Source organism: Limanda limanda, chromosome 3 (genome assembly GCF_963576545.1).
Source record: "Limanda limanda chromosome 3, fLimLim1.1, whole genome shotgun sequence".
In the NCBI taxonomy this organism is placed as follows: Eukaryota; Metazoa; Chordata; class Actinopteri; order Pleuronectiformes; family Pleuronectidae; genus Limanda; species Limanda limanda.
In genome coordinates this window covers 2,097,619-2,116,832 of record NC_083638.1, presented here as the reverse complement: position 1 = coordinate 2,116,832, position 19,214 = coordinate 2,097,619, and the positions used below count along the sequence as shown (strand labels likewise).

Genomic DNA, 19,214 nt, shown 5'->3' with positions numbered 1-19,214 from the left:
CTGCTGTTTAAAGCCATTTTTCAGACATGTCCTGATGGGAACCGGGTCCAGACCTTCTCCGCAGTTTTCCTCTCACACGTGCACAACAACCTGAGAGTCTCCGCTGAGGGGCGGAGCCAGAGGCAGGAAGTGACGTTTCATTTCCACCGTGTCGATCACGTGTTTCTGTTTCCAGCTCATTGACAACGGCGTCGGCTCAAATCATCAAAGGCTCCGATGACGTCTTTGTTCTCTTTCATCCTGAGAGAGTTGTTCTCTGTTTGTCGAGTCACTCACACGATCTCTGGAGTTCAATGAACGTCTGAAAACAACTAATGTTTCAGTTCAATACTGCAGTCGTTTGTTTGTTTGTTTGTTTGTTTGTTTGTTTGTTACGATAAATTATTTAGTTCTTTATCCGATTTTTTAGAATATTATGATATTTCTGCAGCTATCAGACACAAGAAGTGAAGGTTTTAAAAGGTTAAACAAAGCATCTATTAAATATAACTTTATATTAGAATTTATTAAATTGTTTGTCTGAAATAAAGGGAATTAAATGAATAGTTTAGTTTTTATATTTATTAGATTGTAATGTTTTTACTGTATAAAATATTCGGTTCACTTGTATTGATTTTATTAACGAAGCTGAAGATCATATTATTATACTGAGTGTGAATAAAGGGAATAAAATCTACCTCTGTACAGATGTTTAGATTATTACTGATCCTTGAATAAAAGAATCAATCATCAAGTTTTTCTTTCTCATTTCACATTGTGTTTGTGACGTTTCCACACTGTTGTCGTGGTGACGAGTCAAAACTCAGTCAAATAAAGGAGGAGAAGAAGAGATGGAAGAGAATATAATTAAAAGAGGGCGGAGTTAGAGTGACCAGCTGAGAAGTGACTTGAGAAATCACAGACAGGAGCAAGGTAACTTTCTGTTTGTGGCGTTTTAAAACGTCACTCATTTGTAAATCAAGTTTTCATATTTGTTTAGAGCTTTATAAAAAATGTCATAATAAACCTGCTCCGCTTGGAGTCAAAGATTTATTTTGATGGTGATTATTAGTTATATATAAAAAACATCTGACAGCTGAAGAGGATAAACCTTTATTGTTGCTCCATCTGGTGGTCAGATTAAGAATTACATTGTGTGACAGCAGTGAGTCTCAGTTCTACAAAACACACACACGGGCGTTTTTAATTTTCCATTCACACATTTCAAACCTCAAATAAAAACACCAACAAATTCAAATGTCAAACTCAAAATAAATAAATCAGTTTGTAAATCAAAGCTGTTCGCTGATCAATATTTGATCAGTTGATGATGAGTTATGATCAATTATCAATTATCAATTAGGTTCACTCATCTTCACTCACTTACATTTAAAATGTTGATATCTGAATATATGATATCTAAAGATATTTAGATATCTTAAGATATTATATTGAACCCTGACTGATAATTTACTCATCATCATAATAAATCCTTTAATAAACAGAGACACTAACACAGAAAAAAATGCTGAGTCATCGTAATGAATCAAGTGATGAATCAGAAACATTTGAAACAAAACTCAAAACATGAGACATGATGAGAATAATAGATAAGAACTGAAACTGATCAGAAACATAAACAAACTTTGAATCTCACAAACAGAATTCTGTGATTATTAAAAAAAACTTATTGTTATTTTTCAAACTGTTTAAAAACAACAAATATCTTAAGTTTTTATAAAATACAAATTAATAAATATTATGGACATTAAAATATATGATTGTGTTTCATATAAATTTAAAAAATAAAGATAAATCTGGGTGAAATAAATGTTTACATTCGAAAATCGTTTATACGCCAAAATTATATTTATTTTACCGTTGATATTTATTACATATTTATATAGAAAATGCATAGAAAACAGTTTATGAACGTTTCCTTGTGATTAGTCAGGTTAGTATGTTACAAATTATAAATTACACATGAATCATGTTTGGAGGTTTAAAAATTAAAAATGAAAGTTGATTTTTTTAAATTTATTGGCTTAGAATATTCTTCTTGAAATTTTTATTATTTCCACCTCCTGTGCGAGAAAATATAAACTGCAATAAAACTGCAGAATTTGGTTCATACATATTTTTCCATTTGTTAAAAGTGTTTGATTCACTTACTAAAAAAATAAATAAATCTATCATTTGATGAGTTGAACTGCTTCATTTTAATTTTCTAACTGTAAATTCTGTCGTTAACAAGCCTCCGTCTCCTTCTACACCCACATGACCTCAGGCACAGTCCTCAGCCAATCACGAGCAGTCCTGTCGTCACTTGACTAGATTAGAGACAAACAGCTCCCCCTGCTGTTTGCTCTGCGCTCCCGTGGTTTATCTGATCACGCTCATTCCCATGTTGGTTGTGGAGGAGAAGTTCTCCGTGGGGACTCGAACCACTTTCCCCTGAGGAGCCGGTGGACACGCGGACCGGCAGCTGAAGACTTTGCGGCAGGACTTACGGAAGTTCTCGGACAGGAAGGCGTAGAGGACGGGGTTGATGCAGGAGTTCCCGTAGGACAGACAGTGGGACACGATACGGAAGGCGAAGGTGGCGTCGTTCAGAGGGAAGGTGCCGAACTCCACCCACATGGCGATGATGTGATGAGGCATCCAGCAAATGGTGAAGGCGCCGATGACCAGGAGAACAATCTGAGTCGTCTGCAGGAAAACACAGAGGAAGCACTCGTTAAACACTAGACCCTTCTCTAGAACCATCTTTAGACCCTTCTCTAGAACCATCTCTGATCCCTTCTCTAGAACCATCTTTAGACCCTTCTCTAGAACCATTTTTAGACCCTTCTCTAGAACCATCTTTAGACCCTTCTCTAGAACCATCTCTGATCCCTTCTCTAGAACCATCTCTGAACCCTTCTCTAGAACCATCTTTAGACCCTTCTCTAGAACCATCTTTAGACCCTTCTCTAGAACCATCTCTGATCCCTTCTCTAGAACCATCTTTAGACCCTTCTCTAGAACCATCTTTGATCCCTTCTTTAGAACCATCTTTAGACCCTACTCTAGAACCATCTCTGAACCCTTCTCTAGAACCATCTTTAGACCCTTCTCTAGAACCATCTTTGATCCCTTCTCTAGAACCATCTTTAGACCCTACTCTAGAACCATCTCTGAACCCTTCTCTAGAACCATCTTTAGACCCTACTCTAGAACCATCTCTGATCCCTTCTCTAGAACCATCTTTAGACCCTTCTCTAGAACCATCTCTGATCCCTTCTCTAGAACCATCTTTAGACCCTTCTCTATAACCATCTCTGAACCCTTCTCTAGAACCATCTCTGATCCCTTCTCTAGAACCATCTCTGAACCCTTCTCTAGAACCATCTCTAGACCCTTCTCTAGAACCATCTCTGATCCCTTCTCTAGAACCATCTTTAGACCCTTATCTAGAACCATCTCTGAACCCTTCTCTAGAACCATCTTTAGACCCTTCTCTAGAACCATCTCTGATCCCTTCTCTAGAACCATCTCAGATCCCTTCTCTAGAACCATCTTTAGACCCTTCTCTAGAACCATCTCTGAACCCTTCTCTAGAACCATCTTTAGACCCTTCTCTAGAACCATCTCTGATCCCTTCTCTAGAACCATCTCTGAACCCTTCTCTAGAACCATCTTTAGACCCTTCTCTAGAACCATCTCTGATCCCTTCTCTAGAACCATCTTTAGACCCTTCTCTAGAACCATTTTTAGACCCTTCTCTAGAACCATCTTTAGACCCTTCTCTAGAACCATCTCTGATCCCTTCTCTAGAACCATCTCTGAACCCTTCTCTAGAACCATCTTTAGACCCTTCTCTAGAACCATCTTTAGACCCTTCTCTAGAACCATCTCTGAACCCTTCTCTAGAACCATCTTTAGACCCTTCTCTAGAACCATCTTTGATCCCTTCTCTAGAACCATCTTTAGACCCTACTCTAGAACCATCTCTGAACCCTTCTCTAGAACCATCTTTAGACCCTACTCTAGAACCATCTCTGATCCCTTCTCTAGAACCATCTTTAGACCCTTCTCTAGAACCATCTCTGATCCCTTCTCTAGAACCATCTTTAGACCCTTCTCTATAACCATCTCTGAACCCTTCTCTAGAACCATCTCTGATCCCTTCTCTAGAACCATCTCTGAACCCTTCTCTAGAACCATCTCTAGACCCTTCTCTAGAACCATCTCTGATCCCTTCTCTAGAACCATCTTTAGACCCTTATCTAGAACCATCTCTGAACCCTTCTCTAGAACCATCTTTAGACCCTTCTCTAGAACCATCTCTGATCCCTTCTCTAGAACCATCTCAGATCCCTTCTCTAGAACCATCTTTAGACCCTTCTCTAGAACCATCTCTGAACCCTTCTCTAGAACCATCTTTAGACCCTTCTCTAGAACCATCTCTGATCCCTTCTCTAGAACCATCTCTGAACCCTTCTCTAGAACCATCTTTAGACCCTTCTCTAGAACCATCTCTGATCCCTTCTCTAGAACCATCTCTGAACCCTTCTCTAGAACCATCTCTAGACCCTTCTCTAGAACCATCTCTAGACCCTTCTCTAGAACCATCTCTAGACCCTTCTCTAGAACCTGGTTTAGAAACTTGTTTAAAGGTTCAGTGTGAAGAATGTAGTGGCATCTAGTGGTGAAGTGTCATGTTGCAGCTGAACACCCCCCCCCCGAACCTATGATAGCTTCAGTTGTCATAGAAACTCAAAAGGTTTAGTTTGTCCAGTCTGGGCTACTTAAAAAACATGGCTGCCTCCGTAGTGAGGAGCCGCTCCTGATGTAAATGTAAAGTATTTACATGTAAAGTATTTAAATATAAAGTATTTAAATATAAAGGGAACATTCCAGGTTAAAGAAAAGAAAAATTCACAGAATCTAGATGAAACACACGAGTGAAAACATCACTAGGATTATTTTATATTAACTTATTGCCAATAGATCCTTTCACCTATAAATCGTACACACTGGACCTTTAACACCTTCTTTCGAACCTCCTCTGGAACCTGGAACATTTTTAAAACCTTCTCAAGAACTTTCTCTGGAACCTTCTTTAGAACTTTTCTCTCTGGAACCTTATCAGGAACCTTCCTCCTCTTCTTTGTTCGGTTTATTCGGTGGCATCCAACGCCAAGGTGCATTACCGCCATCTACTGCTGTACTTCTTCCAGTTTCTCAAGAGCTTACTCTGGAACCTTCTTTAGACCTTTCTCTGGAACCTTCTTAAGAACCTTATCGGTAAACTTCTTTAGTACCTTCTCAAGAACCATCTATGGGACGTGCTCTGATTCTATGTTTCACATCTACGTATTTAATCTGATTAATAAACTGAAACTTGATGTAAACTCATCGACAGCAGAACAAACTGAGTCTCATCATCGAGCAAATGAATAAAAACCTGCTCGTTCATTCAGGCGTCACCAGAACGTTCTGTTTCTCAGCGAGGTGATGTCACACTTTGTTCTCCAGGTTCTCCAGGTTCTCCTGACTGTTCTACGACCATCACTTTTCGTGGTCTTTGTTTGTCTGGTTCATTTAAAAATTGATTTTCTGAAGGTTCAGCCTCGGATGTCTCTGAAAGTCAGTCAAACAAACAGAGGACAAACAGGTGGACACGTCTTCTCCAGAGAGACGAGGACTGTGTCCCACCAACAGTGATGCAACACCTCTCACTGTGATGGAGGACATTTCTGTGTCCAGAGGACAGAGCTGCTCAGTCTCCTCCGTCTTCTCATATCTTGTCATGTCCTCTGAAGGGTTTGGTTTGAGGATCTCTTCTATTCTTAGTCTCTTGTCTAAATATTTATTCTGACCTCCACCAGGAGCAGCGGGACTCAGCTGGAGACCTGGGGTCCGGTGGAATCGTTGGTTTACTTCAGAAGAATCAGACTGAGACATTAAGTGTTTCAGCAGACGCCAATAAGAGTTGTTTGAATTCTCTGAATGAAAAGAAAAAGATCTTGAAAGCTTCCTCACTTATCTCCTTCAGCAGAGGAAACAATGAACCTTCCTGTAAAGAAGAGGAGATATTTCTGTCCCATAGTTAAACAGCAAGAAGAGGAGGAGGAGGAGGAGGATGAAGAGGAGGAGGAGGAGGAGGAGGAGGAGGAGGAGGAGGAGGAGGAGGAGGAGGAGGAGGAGGAGGAGGAGGAGGAGGAGGAGGAGGAGGAGGAGGAGGAGGAGGACTGTACCTTCCTCTTGACGCTCTCAGACTTCTGTGACATCGTCTTCATTTTCTTGTAAAGATGAAACAAAACCTGCAAAAACACAAACAGTGAGTTAATCAGGCAGGTGACTGTTGCCATAGAGACAGAAATTCATTCATTAATGTTCATTGGAACTGAAAATAAAGGAAAACATCAGAATATGAAGACGTTCACTATCATCAACAACATTTGGATCAACTTTCTCTGGAGCTGATGATTCACTTTACATTTAGTTTTTAAACTTCAACACATTCTGATGTCACCAGATTGAACAGATCGATATGAATCAATAAATCACAGCTGGAAGTTTTACTTTGAAACTTCTCTGCGGTGCTACTCTCCGCGCGCTTTTACGCACAGACTATATGATCCTCGGGACTTTGACCTTTGCTCTGTGCGCTGTCACGTGCGCGTGATTTACAGCAGCTCGGTGAAACTTTACAGATGTGGAGCGCGTGCACGGACCCTGGCTTAGTGAAACTTTACAGATGTTGGGCGCGTGCACGGACCCTGGCTCAGTGACACATTACAGATGTTGGGCGCGTGCACGGACCCTCAGTGAAACTTTACAGATGTGGTGCGCGTGCACGGACCCTGGCTCAGTGAAACTTTACAGATGTTGGGCGCGTGCACGGACCCTCAGTGAAACTTTACAGATGTTGGGCGCGTGCACGGACCCTGGCTCAGTGAAACTTTACAGATGTTGGGCGCGTGCACGGACCCTCAGTGAAACTTTACAGATGTTGGGCGCGTGCACGGACCCTCAGTGAAACTTTACAGATGTGGTGCGCGTGCACGGACCCTCAGTGAAACTTTACAGATGTTGGGCGCGTGCACGGACCCTCAGTGAAACTTTACAGATGTGGGCGCGTGCACGGACCCTGGCTGAGTGAAACTTTACAGATGTTGGGCGCGTGCACGGACCCTCAGTGAAACTTTACAGATGTTGAGCGCGTGCACGGACCCTCAGCGAAACTTAACAGATGTTGGGCGCGTGCACGGACCCTCAGTGAAACTTTACAGATGTTGGGCGCATGCACGGACCCTCAGTGAAACTTTACAGATGTTGGACACGTGCACGGACCCTGCACGTGTCCAACATCTGTAAAGATGTTGGACACGTGCACGGACCCTCAGTGAAACTTTACAGATGTTGGGCGCGTGCACGGACTCTCAGTGAAACTTTACAGATGTTGGGCGCGTGCACGGACCCTCAGTGAAACTTTACAGATGTGGACGCGTGCACGGACCCCGGCTCAGAGACACTTTACAGATGTGATGCGCGTGCACGCACCCGGGTGTAGCAGAGGCTGATGAGCAGCAGCGGCAGCAGGTATCCCAGCAGCAGGATGGACACGCGGTACGCGCGCCTGGAGGCCCCGCCCCATTGCTCCCAGCAGAACGTGCTGTTGGGGGCGAGCGCGTGCCCGCTGAGGGTCTGGTGCTGGGCCACCGGCCACGCGCACGCCACCGACAGGGTCCAGATGACGCACGCCCCGACCAGCGCGTTCCTGCGGCTCCTCACGCACGGAGCCTGGTTGGAGCGCACCACGGCCACGTAGCGGTCCACGGACATGGCGACCAGCGTGAAGATGCTGACCAGCATGGACACGGTGAAGAAGAAGTGTCCGAAGCTGCAGAGGAACGAGCCGAACACCCACTGGGGCAGCGAGTAGACCCCGGCCTGCAGCGGGACGCAGAACAGGAGGAAGAGGAGGTCCGCCACGCTCAGGTTCAGGATGAAGATGTTGGTGGTGCTGCCGGTTCTCCTCCCTCCTCCTCCTCCCCCCCCCCTGGCCCCGCTGCACCTCACCCCGCAGATCACCAGCATCACCAGGCTGTTCCCCACCAGGCCCACCACGAAGATCAGCCCGAACACCAGCGGCACCACCACCGCCTCCGGACTTGAACCCGCGTCCTGCGCCTCGGACAGGTTCCACCCGGCGACCCCAGCCCAGCCGGAGGACGCGTTCCCCGGCAGCAGCATGATGGAGCTCCGCGGGGGGGGCGGGAGGGTGTGGGGGGGTAGGGAGGTGGAGGATCAGAGAAGAAGTCCGGGAAGGACTGAGTGAAAGACCAGGTCCATGATCCGGATCAAGCACCTTCAGCCGCGCAGACCTGTGGGACCTGAGGGAACCACTGCAAGCTACTGGAGGACAGGCAACACAGCTTCCTGTCAGGATGTCAAAGTAAAACAACTTGAGCCATGTGCACTTTATTCAAAGTTCAAAATAAAAGAAACTTTGAGTCGATAAACCGGAAACAAAGATAAAACCTTGAGTTAAGAGTGTCAGGCGAGTTTAGATGGAAAACGCAAAGACACGATAATAATAAAAAAATCATAAAAATCATAATAATCATAGGAATCATAATAATCACAATAAACATAATAATAATCGTAATCATAATAATAAAATGAACTTTTCTATAATAATGTTTAATAAAAATTCAGGTACTATTTCTACACACGTCATCTGACTCGTCTGTTTTCTTTTCTATGATCATGTTTTATTTTGAAGGCAAATTAACTTCCTGTTGAGAGGTGAGTGAAGCCTCTTCATATCAAAGTGCTTTTATTACACAGTTTAATTAATGTTTATTCTCTTTATTATTTTATTCACTCTATTACCGGAGCTATGTTTGAAGTCACGTGACGGAGCAGATGAATAGTTACTTTAGTTACTTAGTTACTGCTCTCACTTTAGTTACTACAAGAAGTAATCAGGGACAAAAGCATGAAGAACACATCATGTTTACAGACGAAAGAGTTAATTTCCTGCCTGATGATTTATGATGTCACAGATATAATAACGTTTATGAGCGTGTGTGTGTGTGTGTGTGTGTGTGTGTGTGTGTGTTTCCAGTAAGAACACCTACCTTATCATTAACAGTTGACCCAGTTTCTGAGTTGGAGGTTAAGGTCAGAGGTCAGATGTGATTAGCCGTTGGAGTTGGTTATAAATTAGTCATAATTAAGGTTAGAGATAAGGTTTGGGTAAGGCTGTTCAATAGTGTGTGTGTGTGTGTGTGTACTTATATATTTGAATGTGTTAGAACACTGACCGTACGGAGAGAGGACATTTTAAGAAGTCAAGACATTTTGACTAGTCCTCACTTTCCCAATGGGCTGAGGGTTAAGACTTGGATTTAGGTTTAGGTTTAGGTTGGGTTTACCTTAAATTAAGGTGAGGGTAAGCGTTTAGTTTTGATAGCTAAGGTTTGGGTAAGGGGCTGACAAATACATTACACCAATGAGTGTCCTCACTAAGATAGAAGTAGAAGAATGTGTGTGTATAGCATGTTCTTCATTTCAAAATAAGAGCGCACTGACACGATGTGACTTTGCTTCATGTCCGACTCGAGTTTCGTGTCATTGGCTCAAAGTTTCCTCGACTGGTTAAAACATATCAGGGAAAAAGCTGATGATCAGCAGCTGAGGAGCCGCCACGTTTCATCAGAGGTTAATGATTGGTGTGTGTGCTTGTAGGTGTGTGTGTGTGTGTGTGTGTGTGTGTGTGTGTGTGTGTGTGTGTGTGTGTGTGTTAAAGTTTCTCTTTCCTCTTTAAAAACCTTCAGAAAATGTAAAAAACACCTTTTATGTAGAACAAGTCACATAAAACGAATCAGGTTTTTTGGTGAAGTTTTTCATTGATGGATTTTATTGTTTTCCTTGTAAATAAACATATACATGACACCTCATAATTGTGTTTCCGTTATATAATCATGTTCCTGTTAAATGACTGTAAAGTGTTGCGGTTGTCAGGGAGACGACTGGTGGGATTTTCCTTCATGGTTTATTTTGTGTTTATTCATGTGTGTGTTAAACATCAAAGAGATTTTTAATAAAGGTTCAGATGAAATAAACACACACACCCACACACACACACACACACAAACACACACACACACACACACACACACACACACACACACACACACACACACACACAGTCATTACTCTCATCTGACCTTAACTGACCAAACATTCACCTCTGACAGAACGTGGCATCTCCTCAGCTGCTGATCCACTTTTTCTCCACTTTTTTTAGCTTTTAGTGTGTGTGTGTGTGTATGTGTGTGTGTGTGTGTGTGTGTGTTTGTTAGTGTGTGTGTGTGTGTGTGTGTGTTTGTGTGTGTGCGTTCCTGTTCTCTACCTTAGAGTGAGACCCTTGTGTGTGGATACACTCAAGTTTCAATTTAAAGATATAATATGTAACAACTCTTCATTAACTAGATCTTTGTTTTGTATTTTGTTGTCTTGTGAACCAACATCATCCAAAATGTTTTCAACAATGTTGAAGCTCAGAGAATTATTCAAGTTAACCAACAAGTTGAAACGACACGTTTCTAAAATCAAACAGGAAGTAGCAGAATGTCACAACTAAAGATCTGAGGATACAAGTTTGAACTGAAAATAAGTTTAATTTTGATAGTAAATTAATCCTGGTAAAACTACTGTGATGAAATCGGAAGTAAACTGTGTGAAAATTTTATAAATGATGAAACGTCAAAAAAACATTTCTGTGAAATCTTGAATCTACAGGATGAAAATTACCAGAGATCAATAAACTAAATCCACATTTCCTTAACTCATGTTTCTGTCATTGAATCGTTTAACTTCACTTTTAATCTTCTCCTGTTTTATTTCATAATAGAAATTCAACTAGTCTGAAACATCATTCATAACGATAACAATAACAACAATAACAACAATAACAATAATATGATGAGTTAAAATAAGTTCACTGTTCTGATGACTGGTTTCTGTGTCCAGTCATCAACATGTTTTCAGATGTTTCAGCCAATCACAGAGCAGCAGAGGAGGGCGTGTGACCCGTGAGAAGACACGTCGCCTCAGCTCTGATAAACAGCTGCTGACCACCGAGCGCTCTGATTGGCTGTGGCCCAGCCGGGTTCGGGGATAAAACCTGAACGAGCACGACACCTCTTCACCTTCATCACCATGGCCTTTCTCTGGATCGTCTCGTGCTTCGCCTTCGTCAGCGCCGCCTATGGTCAGAGTTTGATTTTAAATTATATTGACAAAAATTATCTTAATCGTTCAAACCTTATTTTCCATTTTTACTTCATTTATGTGTCAGTGATTCGTAGTTTAACAAACGGAGCAGGAGCATTAGTTTGTCTCTGGATCAATCACATTCAAATGATGATTATTGATCAGTTTGTATTTTATAGTTCAGTATCACTGTGCCTCTGCTGCCACCTGCTGGTTACTGCATCGAACCCGTTTCTTAGAGTCTGGGTCACATTCTATGTTTGAGCAGGTTTTATCCAGCAGGGGGCAGGTTCTCTCCAGTGGCAGAACAGCAGAGTCTAGTCCTTTAACACCTGTCGTACCTCTCTACCTGTCGTCCTGTCGTACCTCTCTACCTGTCGTACCTCTCTACCTGTCGTACCTGTCGTACCTGTCGTACCTGTCGTACCTCTCTACCTGTCGTACCTCTCTACCTGTCGTACCTCTCTACCTGTCGTACCTCTCTACCTGTCGTACCTCTCTACCTGTCGTACCTCTCTACCTGTCGTTCTGTCGTACCTGTCGTACCTCTCTACCTGTCGTACCTCTCTACCTGTCGTACCTCTCTACCTGTCGTACCTCTCTACCTGTCGTACCTCTCTACCTGTCGTTCTGTCGTACCTGTCGTACCTCTCTACCTGTCGTACCTCTCTACCTGTCGTACCTCTCTACCTGTCGTACCTCTCTACCTGTCGTACCTCTCTACCTGTCGTACCTGTCGTACCTGTCGTACCTGTCGTACCTCTCTACCTGTCGTACCTCTCTACCTGTCGTACCTCTCTACCTGTCGTACCTCTCTACCTGTCGTACCTCTCTACCTGTCGTACCTCTATACCTGTCGTACCTCTCTACCTGTCGTCCTGACCCTCACACTGTCGTCCTCTCAGGCTGCGGAACCCCCTCCATCGCCCCCCAGGTGTCAGGCTACGCCCGCATCGTTAACGGTGAGGAGGCGGTGCCTCACTCCTGGCCCTGGCAGGTGTCCCTGCAGGTGAGTCAGCTGACCTCAACCCTCTCCTCCTCCTCCTCCTCCTCCTCCTCATCATCATCCTCCTCCTCCTCCTCCTCCTCCTCCTCCTCCTCCTCCTCCTCCTCCTCCTCCTCCTCCTCCTCCTCCTCCTCCTCCTCCTCCTCCTCTTCTTCTTCTCCAGTTCAGATGAGTTTGTTTTTGTTTCTCACAGCAATCCAGCGGCTTCCACTTCTGTGGAGGATCTCTGATCAACGAGAACTGGGTGGTGACCGCCGCCCACTGTAACGTCAGGTCAGAGAAACACACAAACAACACACAAACAACACAACAACACAACAATTTCAAGAAACCGTTCATGTTTCTTTCAACATCTGAGGATCTTTACTGTGTTAAAAATAATAAATGATGCAGTTTTGTGTGAACTGACCCTTTAAAGTCGTGCTTCCTGTTTCCTGTCAGGACCTACCACAATGTGGTCGCTGGAGAACATAACAGGGGATCCGGCTCCAACGAGGCCATCCAGAAGCTGAAGCCCGCCAAGGTGAGAACCAACCATCAGCCAATCAGCTGTTAGAACACACCACCTCCCTCCACTAACACCCACCTCCCCTCCCAGGTGTTCACCCACCCCCGCTGGAACCCCCAGACCATCAACAATGACATCGCCCTCATCAAGCTGTCCAGCCCTGCCAAGCTGGGCACCAACGTGTCCCCCGTCTGCCTGGCCGGCTCCGCTGATGTCTTCTCCCCTGGCATGTCCTGCGTCACCTCCGGCTGGGGTCTGACCCGCTACAACGGTGAGACACACGTCAGCTGCACCGACTGAACCTTCGAATGACTAACTCCACTTCAGAGACTTTTACTTTGAAAGGGGAAGAGGATTTCTGAGTGTTTCCTGTGTCCACAGCTCCCGGCACTCCCAACCTGCTCCAGCAGGCGGCGCTCCCCCTTCTGTCCAACGATCAGTGCAAGAGACACTGGGGCAGCAGCATCTCCGACGTCATGATCTGTGCTGGAGCAGCTGGAGCCACTTCCTGCATGGTGAGGCCCCGCCCACATACCTGACCCACCTGTCTCACCCTCTCCAGTCACATTCCTGTGATGTTCAGTTCTCTCTTGGTCCTGTTGTGTGTCAGAAGCTGTGTTTTGTTGTTGATGTTTGTTGTTGACCTGTGTGTTGTGTTGCAGGGCGACTCCGGTGGTCCTCTGGTGTGTGAGAAGGATAACGCCTGGACTCTGGTCGGTATCGTGTCCTGGGGAAGCAGCCGTTGCTCCACCTCCACTCCCGCCGTCTACGCTCGCGTCACCGAGCTCCGCAGCTGGGTCGACCAGATCCTGGCCGCTAACTAAACCCTCAGGAGCTGAGCCGCCACCTAGTGGGGAAACAGAGGAACCCTGAGACCCCGGACCTCGGTCCCACGTCAGAGTGTGGTTTATGAAGGATAATAAAAACAATGAACCTCAACGACTGTGTTTGTCCTCCTTTGAATTTGTGTCTTTTCTACAGAAACTGAATGAACCTGATAAAACGACTCAGACACAGAAACATTAGAACTGAAGAACCTGGTTTTATTTTCTTCCATAGATCTCTGACGTCACTCATCATCTCATCCAAACATCAACTTGTAGAAACATCTTGTCTCAGAAGGATGAAGAGACACAAGATGCATTCTTTTACCTCTACAATGAATTATTGAAATCCTTATTATCAGGAAGTGAAGGACTTTTGATTTCCTATCAAGGTGTTGTGGTCTCTCTGGCTCTTGTGCTCCGGTCCTTGTGATCCTCACTTGTTCTCATGTGTTTCACCTGTAGTCAGAGTTTAAGTTTAGTTGTGAAGTATTTAAAAGTATGTTGAAGTGACTGGTTTGTCTGAGGCTGTTGTGGTGAGACCCCTGTGGCATCGTCTATTAACACAGTTAATGAGACGTATGAGATTATGATGAGCCCACACACGTTGCATCATGGATTAAAGAGCTCATTGCACCATGTAATCTCAAAACATCACATCTGCAGACTGACTGTGGCTCTGGAGTCTAGAAGATCAGAACAGGAAGTGAAACCTCATCTCCCAGAGTCTTCTCCTGTTTATGTGTCTGTGATCAGTGACATCTGTCAATGTCAATTATATTTATACAGCACATTTAAAACAACTTGGTTGACCAACGTGCTTTACAGGTGTAATGGTACAACAAAAGGACAGTTTAATGTAATACATCATAGTGCAAGTAATACCAATAAATTAAATTATTAATGTCAAATAATAAAAATGAAAATAAAAATAAAAATAAAAATAAAAGTAAAAGTAAAAGTTAAAATAAAAATAGAAATGGGAATAAAAATAGGAATAAAAATAGAAATAAAAAATAAATAGAAATGAAAAATAAATAAAAAAAATTAAATAAAAATATTCTTTATAAAAATATATATTTTTTTAAATATTGTTTTTAAAAATAAAAATTTAAAAAAAAATAGATATACAATACGATAAATAAATTCAGCTGCGATGAAAGTACTGACCTCGAGGAGAGCCTGGGAGAACAGGTGTGTTTTAGTAGTGATTTAAAGTGTGTTAAAGACAGGCCCGATCTGATGTGAAGTGGTTGTTCCACAGGTCACCAGCCTGGTCTGAGGTCTGTGAAGGAGCAGCTGGTTGGCTGATCTCAGGTCCCTCACTGGAGTGTGTACACAGAGAAGTTCGGATAAGTGACACAGATCCAGTCCGTTAAGAGAATAAAAGTTGTTGATATCAGTCGACCCACAGATGATGAATGCGGCTGTTTTAAAAGTCGGTTAAATATTTGTATGTTTGATTATTGAAATGTGACAAATATTTTAAATTAAATGCTTCAAGTTCTTATCTGCTACTTCTAACAGCAGTGACCTTTGACCTCATCAACTATTCACCCATATTAAATCACATTGTCACCACTGTGTTTGTTTCCTTGACAACAGTGAAGCTGCAGACTTCCAACAAAACAACAAATATTGTTCATTGTCAAAAACAACAAGAGACAACTTAATAAACAATAAAATCTAAAGATCAATGCATTTACCATACGTTGATATTATAATATCACTTATTGTAACTAAACACAATAAAACTGAATAACAATCAAACAAATTCTTGTTTCTTGTTTTATGTTCTCAACAAGTATGTGTGTGTATCTGTTATGTCCCCATATTGACCCCTGTTCCTGTTTGGTGTGTGTTCCTGAAAAATTCACTTCAAACTTTAATCCAGTTTATTTGATATTTAATCTTTTCTGGAACCAGTTCATCAAAGTGTCTTTTAGAACAAGCAGAAAATAAAGTTCGACGTCAAATCAAATGAAACTGTGAAGTTATAGAAAGTTTTCTCTTGAATCTTGTTTCTGTTTGATTTCATCTTCACATTCATGTTGTTCTTGTTGTTGATGATGTCATAATGATGTCACCAGGTTGCAGCTCTCCCGCCATCCCCCCGTCATCACTGGCTACTCTCGTACCGTGAGGAGGCGTGTGACCCGTGAGAAGACACGTCGCCTCAGCTCTGATAAACAGCTGCTGACCACCGAGCGCTCTGATTGGCTGTGGCCCAGCCGGGTTCGGGGATAAAAGCTGAACGAGCAGGACACCTCTTCACCTTCATCACCATGGCCTTTCTCTGGATCGTCTCGTGCTTCGCCTTCATCAGCGCCGCCTATGGTCAGAGTTTGATTTTAAATTATATTGACAAAAATGTTCTTAATCGTTCAAACTTTATTTTCCATTTTTACTTCATTTATGTGTCAGTGATTCGTAGTTTAACAAACGGAGCAGGAGCATTAGTTTGTCTCTGGATCAATCACATTCAAATGATGATTATGGATCAGTTTGTATTTTATAGTTCAGTATCACTGTGTCTCTGCTGCCACCTGCTGGTCACTGCATCGAACCCGTTTCTTAGAGTTAGGGTCACGTTCTATGTTTGAGCAGGTTTGATCCAGCAGGGGGCAGGTTCTCTCCAGTGGCAGAACAGCAGAGTCTAGTCCTTTAACACCTGTCCTACCTGTCGTACCTGTCGTACCTGTCGTCCTGTCGTACCTGTCGTACCTCTCTACCTGTCGTACCTCTTTACCTGTCGTACCTCTCTACCTGTCGTACCTCTCTACCTGTCGTACCTCTCCTACCTGTCGTACCTGTCGTACCTGTCGTACCTGTCGTACCTGTCGTACCTCTACCTGTCGTCCTCTCTACCTGTCGTACCTGTCGTACCTCTCTACCTGTCGTCCTCTCTACCTGTCGTACCTGTCGTACCTCTCTACCTGTCGTACCTCTCTACCTGTCGTACCTGTCGTACCTGTCGTCCTGTCGTACCTCTCTACCTCTCTACCTGTCGTACCTCTCCACCTGTCGTCCTGACCCTCACACTGTCGTCCTCTCAGGCTGCGGAACCCCCTCCATCGCCCCCCAGGTGTCAGGCTACGCCCGCATCGTTAACGGTGAGGAGGCGGTGCCTCACTCCTGGCCCTGGCAGGTGTCCCTGCAGGTGAGTCAGCTGACCTCAACCCTCTTCTCCTCCTCCTCCTCCTCCTCCTCCTCCTCTTCCTCCTCCTCCTCCTCCTCCTCCTCCTCCTCCTCCTCCTCCTCCTCCTCCTCCTCCTCCTCCTCCTCCCCCTCTTCCTCCTCCTCCTCTTCTTCTTCTCCAGTTCAGATGAGTTTGATTTTGTTTCTCACAGCAATCCAGCGGCTTCCACTTCTGTGGAGGATCTCTGATCAACGAGAACTGGGTGGTGACCGCCGCCCACTGTAACGTCAGGTCAGAGCGACACACAAACAACACAAACAACACAACAATTTTAAGAAACCGTTCATGTTTCTTTCAACATCTGAGGATCTTTACTGTGTTAAAAATAATAAATGATGCAGTTTTGTGTGAACGGACCCTTTAAAGTCGTGCTTCCTGTTTCCTGTCAGGACCTACCACAATGTGGTCGCTGGAGAACATAACAGGGGATCCGGCTCCAACGAGGCCATCCAGAAGCTGAAGCCCGCCAAGGTGAGAACCAACCGTCAGCCAATCAGCTGTTAGAACACACCACCTCCCTCCACTAACACCCACCTCCCCTCCCAGGTGTTCACCCACCCCCGCTGGAACCCCCAGACCATCAACAACGACATCGCCCTCATCAAGCTGTCCAGCCCTGCCAAGCTGGGCACCAACGTGTCCCCCGTCTGCCTGGCCGGCTCCGCTGATGTCTTCTCCCCTGGCATGTCCTGCGTCACCTCCGGCTGGGGTCTGACCCGCTACAACGGTGAGACACACGTCAGCTGCACCGACTGAACCTTCTAGTGACTTACTCCACTTCAGAGACTTTTACTTTGAAAGGGGAAGAGGATTTCTGAGTGTTTCCTGTGTCCACAGCTCCCGGCACTCCCAACCTGCTCCAGCAGGCGGCGCTCCCCCTTCTGTCCAACGATCAGTGCAAGAGACACTGGGGCAGCAGCATCTCCGACGTCATGATCTGTGCTGGAGCAGCTGGAGCCACTTCCTGCATGGTGAGGCCCCGCCCACATACCTGACCCACCTGTCTCACCCTCTCCAGTCACATTCCTGTGATGTTCAGTTCTCTCTTGGTCCTGTTGTGTGTCAGAAGCTGTGTTTTGTTGTTGATGTTTGTTGTTGACCTGTGTGTTGTGTTGCAGGGCGACTCCGGTGGTCCTCTGGTGTGTGAGAAGGATAACGCCTGGACTCTGGTCGGTATCGTGTCCTGGGGAAGCAGCCGTTGCTCCACCTCCACTCCCGCCGTCTACGCTCGCGTCACCGAGCTCCGCAGCTGGGTCGACCAGATCCTGGCCGCTAACTAAACCCTCAGGAGCTGAGCCGCCACCTAGTGGGGAAACAGAGGAACCCTGAGACCCCGCACCTTGGTCCCACGTCAGAGTTTGGTTTATGAAGGATAATAAAAACAATGAACCTCAATGACTGTGTTTGTCCTCCTTTGAATTTGTGTCTTTTCAACAGAAACTGAATGAACCTGATAAAACGACTCAGACACAGAAACATTAGAACTGAAGAACCTGGTTTATTTTCAGACTGTTTCTTCCATAGATCTCTGACGTCACTCATCATCTCATTCAAACATCAACTTGTAGAAACATCCTGTCTCAGAAGGATGAAGAGACACAAGATGCATTCGTTTACTACTGCTACAGTTAATGAGACATATGAGATTATGATGAGCCCACACACGTTGCATCCTGTATTAAAGAGCTCATTGCACCATGTAATCTCAAAACATCACATCTGCAGACTGACTGTGGCTCTGGAGTCTGAAGATCAGAACAGGAAGTGAAACCTCATCTCCCAGAGTCTTCTCCTGTTTATGTGTCTGTGATCAGTGACATCTGTCAATGTCAATTATATTTATACAGCACATTTAAAACAACTTGGTTGACCAACGTGCTTTACAGGTGTAATGGTACAACAAAAGGACAGTAAATGTTATACATCATAGTGCAAGTAATACTAATAAAATAAAATTATTAATGTCAAAATAATAAATATGAAAAATATAATTAAAAATAATTAAAAAAATTATATAAAATATAAGATATAGGATAAGATAAATAGAATCAGCTGCGATGAAAGGAACTGACTTTGAGGAGACCCTGGGAGAACAGGTGTGTTTTTAGTAGTGGTACTGTGTTTGTGAAGCTGCAGACTTCCTACACAACAACAAACATTGTTCTTTTTCAAAAACAACATGACAACTTAATAAACAATAAAATCTAAAAATCAATGCATTAACCATACGTTCCTATTATAATATCACTTATTGTCATTAAACACAATAAAACTAAATAATAATCAAACAAATTCTTGTTTCTTGTTTTTTTATTCTCAACAAGTATATCTGTGTATCTGCTCTGTCCTCATATTGACCCCTGTTCCTGTTTGGTGTGTGTTCCTGACTGTGCTTGTCAATCAATCAATCAATCAATCAATCAA

The 19,214-nt window shown here is 43.9% G+C and overlaps 2 protein-coding genes across 2 annotated transcripts; one reads left to right on the top strand and one right to left on the bottom strand.

Moving 5' to 3' along the window:
- Window positions 1-2,361: 2,361 nt before the first annotated feature.
- Window positions 2,362-8,223, bottom strand: galr1b (galanin receptor 1b). Its single transcript, XM_061068545.1, has 3 exons — window positions 7,531-8,223; window positions 6,222-6,287; window positions 2,362-2,688 (listed from the first exon to the last, which is right to left on the bottom strand). The coding sequence occupies exons 1-3, from the start codon at window positions 8,221-8,223 to the stop codon at window positions 2,362-2,364; spliced, it is 1,086 nt and encodes a 361-aa protein (XP_060924528.1).
- Window positions 8,224-11,199: 2,976 nt separating this feature from the next.
- On the top strand, window positions 11,200-18,144 carry LOC132998799 (transmembrane protease serine 9-like). Its single transcript, XM_061068543.1, has 14 exons — window positions 11,200-11,251; window positions 12,159-12,262; window positions 12,453-12,532; window positions 12,701-12,782; window positions 12,858-13,038; window positions 13,149-13,282; window positions 13,430-13,582; window positions 15,823-15,928; window positions 16,648-16,751; window positions 16,942-17,021; window positions 17,180-17,261; window positions 17,337-17,517; window positions 17,628-17,761; window positions 17,909-18,144. The coding sequence occupies exons 1-14, from the start codon at window positions 11,200-11,202 to the stop codon at window positions 18,068-18,070; spliced, it is 1,635 nt and encodes a 544-aa protein (XP_060924526.1). The 3' UTR covers window positions 18,071-18,144.
- The last annotated feature ends 1,070 nt before the right edge of the window (window positions 18,145-19,214 follow it).